The following is a 5,000-nucleotide window of genomic DNA, read 5'->3' as shown; positions in this document are numbered from 1 at the left end:
TTAAAATCCCTTTGCATTTACTTATACAGAACGAAAAATAAATTCATAATGTTCGATGTGTATGACAGTATGTATATATATATATATATATATATATATATATATATATATATAAATAATAATACATATATATATACATATATATATATATGTATATGTATATATATATATATAATATATATATATATATATATATATATATGTGTGTGTGTGTGTGTGTGTGTGTGTGTCTTTGTGTGTAGTTTAATAGCAATAAGAACACTGAAATAATCGTGCAAAACATAAAAAAAAGAGTGAGAAAAACCTTCCCCAATAACGTGTTCCAATAATCACCCTGACCTATCAACTTTTAATGGAGTGTCTTCCTCCTGTCGTTTCAGGAAAGTGGTAAGTTCTCAGTATCGTTGAGAAAGAACCCTTTTAAGGGCTCTCTCTCTCTCTCTCTCTCTCTCTCTCTCTCTCTCTCTCTCTCTCTTTGTCTGTCTGTCCGTCTCTTCCCATCTCTCTCTCTCTTTCTACCTCTCTCTCTCTCTCTCTCTCTTGACTGTCTGTCTTGCTGCCTCTCTCTCTCTCCTCTCTCTCTCTCTCTCTCTCTCTCTCTCTCTCTCTCTCGTTGTCCCCTTTGTCTCTGCTTATGACATAAGGCAATTAAGCCACCATTCGCAGCTCATAACCTCTTCACAATTAAATACTTGAAAATGGTGAGGTCATCTCGTCCAGGAGGAGACTTGCTTTATGTACAGCACTGACAGGAAAATCACTAAGGCCTATAGGTACTCAGTTCTCACACATTATAGCTTTAGGACTGCGTTTTAGATCTTGTTACATTTGTAGTGAATAGGGCACCAATTTGTTTGTTTATTTTTAGTTTCTTATATTTATGTATTCGAAACATTTTGTGTATAATGATACATCGCCACACATACACGTGCATATATATACAATAACACACACGCATATATATATATATATCTATATATAATATATATATATATATATATATATATATATATATAATATAAAGTATAACTGAATCACGTAAATTTGGAACGTGATGAATATATAAATAAAGGAGAAGCCACGAAGGAAAGTGAAATAATGGTTTGTTCTGTGAGATCTTTCAACTCGAGAGTAGAAATATCTCGGAGCACACTCCATTGTTTCACTTTCCTTCGTGGCTTCTACCTATATTTATATGTCAAGTATAAAAGGTCCATTAAAACACTCTGGTTTAAAGCTAAGGACCATATTTCGGTGGACTAACTTCCACCCTTGATAAGGGTGGAAGTTAGTCCACCGAAATATAGTCCTTAGCTTTATACCAGATTGTTTTATGGATTTTTATACTTGAGACGTATCTCGTATTAACAGGATTTTATTTACATATACATACATACATATTATATATAGATATATAATATATATATATATATATATATATATGTGTGTGTGTGTGGTGTGTGTGTGTGTGTGTGTGTGTGTGTGTGTGTGTGTGTAAATGCGCGCGTGTGTGTGTGAGTGTGTGTAAATGCCGTTTCTCGTCGTCTTCAAGGATAGAGCTGAATATATATAAACATAATTTTGTTTATTTAAAGCAGCCATTGATTAATACGCATGCTCTTTGTTTTCCAGTTGGACTCTTCGACAAGGATGATATCAAACAACAGATGGTCTTTGGGTATGCCGTCGACAGAATCAACCAGGAGAGGGTATTGGGCAAAGGTACCCGGCTTGTTCCTCGCACTGAGAAGATTCCAATTGGAGACTCCTTCACTGCCCACAAAAGACGTAAGGAATTTTGCACTTTTTAAATACTTATCGTGTGATTGGAACTTCAAAAGTTAAAGCTAAAATGCACTGCATCATTTCCCTAATACTATTCATCTTGCATTTTAAGACATTTATATCTATTCATCTATTTGTTATTTTTTTTTCTTTAATAAAATGAGATTCCTTTCTGCATTTCCCTTTACTTCCAACTATATCTTCCTAATGAACACAATATTCTGTTGCTTCAATTTCAAGTCAGTGGCCTCTGTGCCCTTGTTCCAGTATATGAATGGGTTTCATATACTGAATAATAATAATAATATAATAATAATAATAATAATAATAATAATAATAATAATAATAATAATAATAATAATAATAATAATAATAATAATAATAATAATAATAATAATAATAATTTTAACACTGAAATTTTGTTAGTCTGTTATCTGCCGTAAGAATGAATTTTAAACACTTGGGAGAAAGAGAGAAAAACTCCCATTTTTTCTCTGCAGTTTCAAACAAATTATGACTAAATGTAATATGGTCTAAGATAATATGTCGCTGTCATACTTCTTGGTGGTATGTATTAATTGCCTTTTTCCCTCGTTCTTTTCATTGTATCTACATCTATAATTTACTCTTTATACGAATCGTTCTATATCCCTTTGACATACCATGTTCGTGGTGTTTGATGTCTCTTTTATTCTTAATTGAATACATGCTTTCTGCCTCTCTATCATTTTTACAACTCCATAATTTTCAACATTTAGTGGCGACAAGCTTCATTCTTTTTATTTTCTGTTGGAAGAATATTTCCTGTCTGTCTTATTATACAAATGTCGTATTCTGTGAAAAGGTATTCAAAAACGCTGTTACTGATATAAAAATACAGTTGCTTTTTTTTATTTACTTATATTCGCTACTATGAGATTCAGGGCCTCTGTAACACGGTTTTTTCGCAATAACTTTTTATCTATGCCTTCCATAAATATAACGCTTATTCAGAATACACATTATATCTACACATAAATTTTGACTGTATTCTGCATTACGTAGGTTGAATAAATTTGGTACTTATAATGTAAAAGTGACTTTTTTTGAAGACGGGCCAACTTACTCAGAGAAAAGGTTTCGAACACAATCGTTACGTAACTTATGACAGCATTTCTTCCCTCTTTCTCGATGGATGATTGGCTATACGAAACGAAGGCTATACTTCTGGCAACAATGACATACAAATTTAAATACAAGCAAAGCAGTACACCTTTATGAACTCTGAAACCTCTCCACTGATAATTGCCATAATGAACAAACCAACAAAATATGTTAATAAATACAAAAACACTTCGAGTATTAGTCTAACTCCCAAAATAAGTTTCTTAAGAAATTACAGTCTACTTTATAGGTCACAATCAGATTGACAAGATGTAGGGAATAGTTGGTAATTTTCTAAAACATAGTAGAGAAGCTTGATTTGATAACTGCTATATCCAATGTCAAGCAATTTTTATTTATTGGCTATCTACCTATTTACTGAAAAAAAAAATAGCCGGTACTGTATTTTGGCTTTAAACCTTTACCAATAATTATCTTCAGAATGATGACTTCATAAGGCTCCACCCACTTTGGCCTCGTTATAATTCAGGATAACACTGAAGGCTATCATGGGCATTGTTGGATTAGAAAATTTAACTTCTGCCTATAAAAACTAATTTCTCGAGTAGTTGTAAGAAGTGCTAAATGATCCTCAAGGATCCCAGCAGTTGGCCTAAACGTTTAATTCAGGTATATTACTGTTGTTACTACTGTTGCGGCACTACTGCTACAGTAGTATTACTACGCTAGCACAGATACCCCATCCACATCTATGTATCTCCGCCATTCATAAAGTCTTTGGGTTTCAGAGCCGATGGAACAAGGTGAATGAGTGTCTGTCTGGTGGATGGTCGGGGCAACCTTTTGTCAAAAGGTGTTTACCTTGCTTACGTAATGAATGTTTTTCGACTCTTGGCTCGTAATCATTGGCCATGGCGTAGGCTAGATCATTTTTACTCCATAAAAATTAAAACTATCGGGTTTAGGTTATTGATAATGCTGACAAAATTTGTGGGCGGTTGTAAAATATACATATGTCAACTTTCAGCTACATCTGATGCTTTGAGAAGGAGCAAAGTCCAAAAAACCGTGTTACAGAGGCCCTGAATCTCATAGTAGGTAACGAGGGTAATAGAAGACGACCACAGACTCCAGGATCTGGACCCAGATAAACAACTTAATGCGCAGTCATATTCTATGGAATGATATTAACAATTCAGGTTTTTTTTTTTTTTTTTTGTTTTTTTTTTTTTTTTTTACCTTCCACGTGGATTTCAGAAGTTCTTGCGAGATTCGTTTGGATAGAGATTCAGGGATGTCCTGATTTTGTACCTCTCGTATTCCCACGCTGAGTTGAGTTGTGAATTTTAAGAAATGTATGAAAATCTTTATAATTGCAGTCATGGAAAGGAAATCATTAATAATTATAGCAAAGAAAATGTAGGTAATAATTATATATAAGGATAAAAATGTTCATCATAAAGCAAAATAACGTTTACATGCATTTATGCAATAATATGTTTTACTCATACCGACGTAACAGAATGGAAATCACGCATTATTATCATTCAAAAGATGTACTACTTTATTTATATAGAACAATCCCATAGGGGCCATAAAACTGAAATTCAAGCTTCCAAAGAATAGTGCTCATTAGGGAGCAAGAGATGGAAACGGGAAAAGCAGAAAGAAGATATTTCACTTATTAAAAAGACCCCGTAGTGGGTTAGTGCCGTCAGTGGACCTCATGCAGTGCTCTGTAGGCATTACTTAAGGTTCTTTGCAGCGTGCCTTAGGTCCCTAGTTGCAACCGCTTTTGTTCCTTTTACTGTACCTTCTTTCATGTTCTCTTTCTTCATCTTACTTTCCACCATCCCCTGACACTTGATTCATAGTGCAACTGCGAGGTTTTCCTCCTGTTACCCCTTTCAAACCTATAACTGTCAATTTCCATTTCAGCGCTGAATGACTTCATAGGTCACAGTGCTTGGCCTTTGGCCTAAATTCTATATTCAGTTCACTTATTGCAAAGAGAAAATAAACAAGTAAGTTAATGAATACAATTTTATGTATTCATTAACTTACTTGTTAATGAATGCTGAAAATGCAAGGTGAATAATATTAGGGAAGTC

The 5,000-nt window shown here is 33.7% G+C and overlaps 1 protein-coding gene across 3 annotated transcripts in view; it reads left to right on the top strand.

Moving 5' to 3' along the window:
- Positions 1 to 5,000, top strand: part of LOC135226710 (glutamate receptor ionotropic, kainate 2-like) — a 180,034-nt gene that overhangs the window by 136,462 nt on the left and 38,572 nt on the right. For all 3 annotated transcript variants that reach the window (XM_064266434.1, XM_064266419.1, XM_064266426.1), the window contains exon 3: positions 1,633 to 1,788. In XM_064266434.1, coding sequence (XP_064122504.1) covers positions 1,633 to 1,788 — 156 coding nt within the window. The remainder of the gene's footprint in view (positions 1 to 1,632; positions 1,789 to 5,000) is intronic.

This window comes from Macrobrachium nipponense, chromosome 20, assembly GCF_015104395.2.
Source record: "Macrobrachium nipponense isolate FS-2020 chromosome 20, ASM1510439v2, whole genome shotgun sequence".
Taxonomy (NCBI): domain Eukaryota; kingdom Metazoa; phylum Arthropoda; class Malacostraca; order Decapoda; family Palaemonidae; genus Macrobrachium; species Macrobrachium nipponense.
Note: the sequence above shows the minus strand (reverse complement) of the source record. Positions and strands in the feature narration are given on the sequence as shown.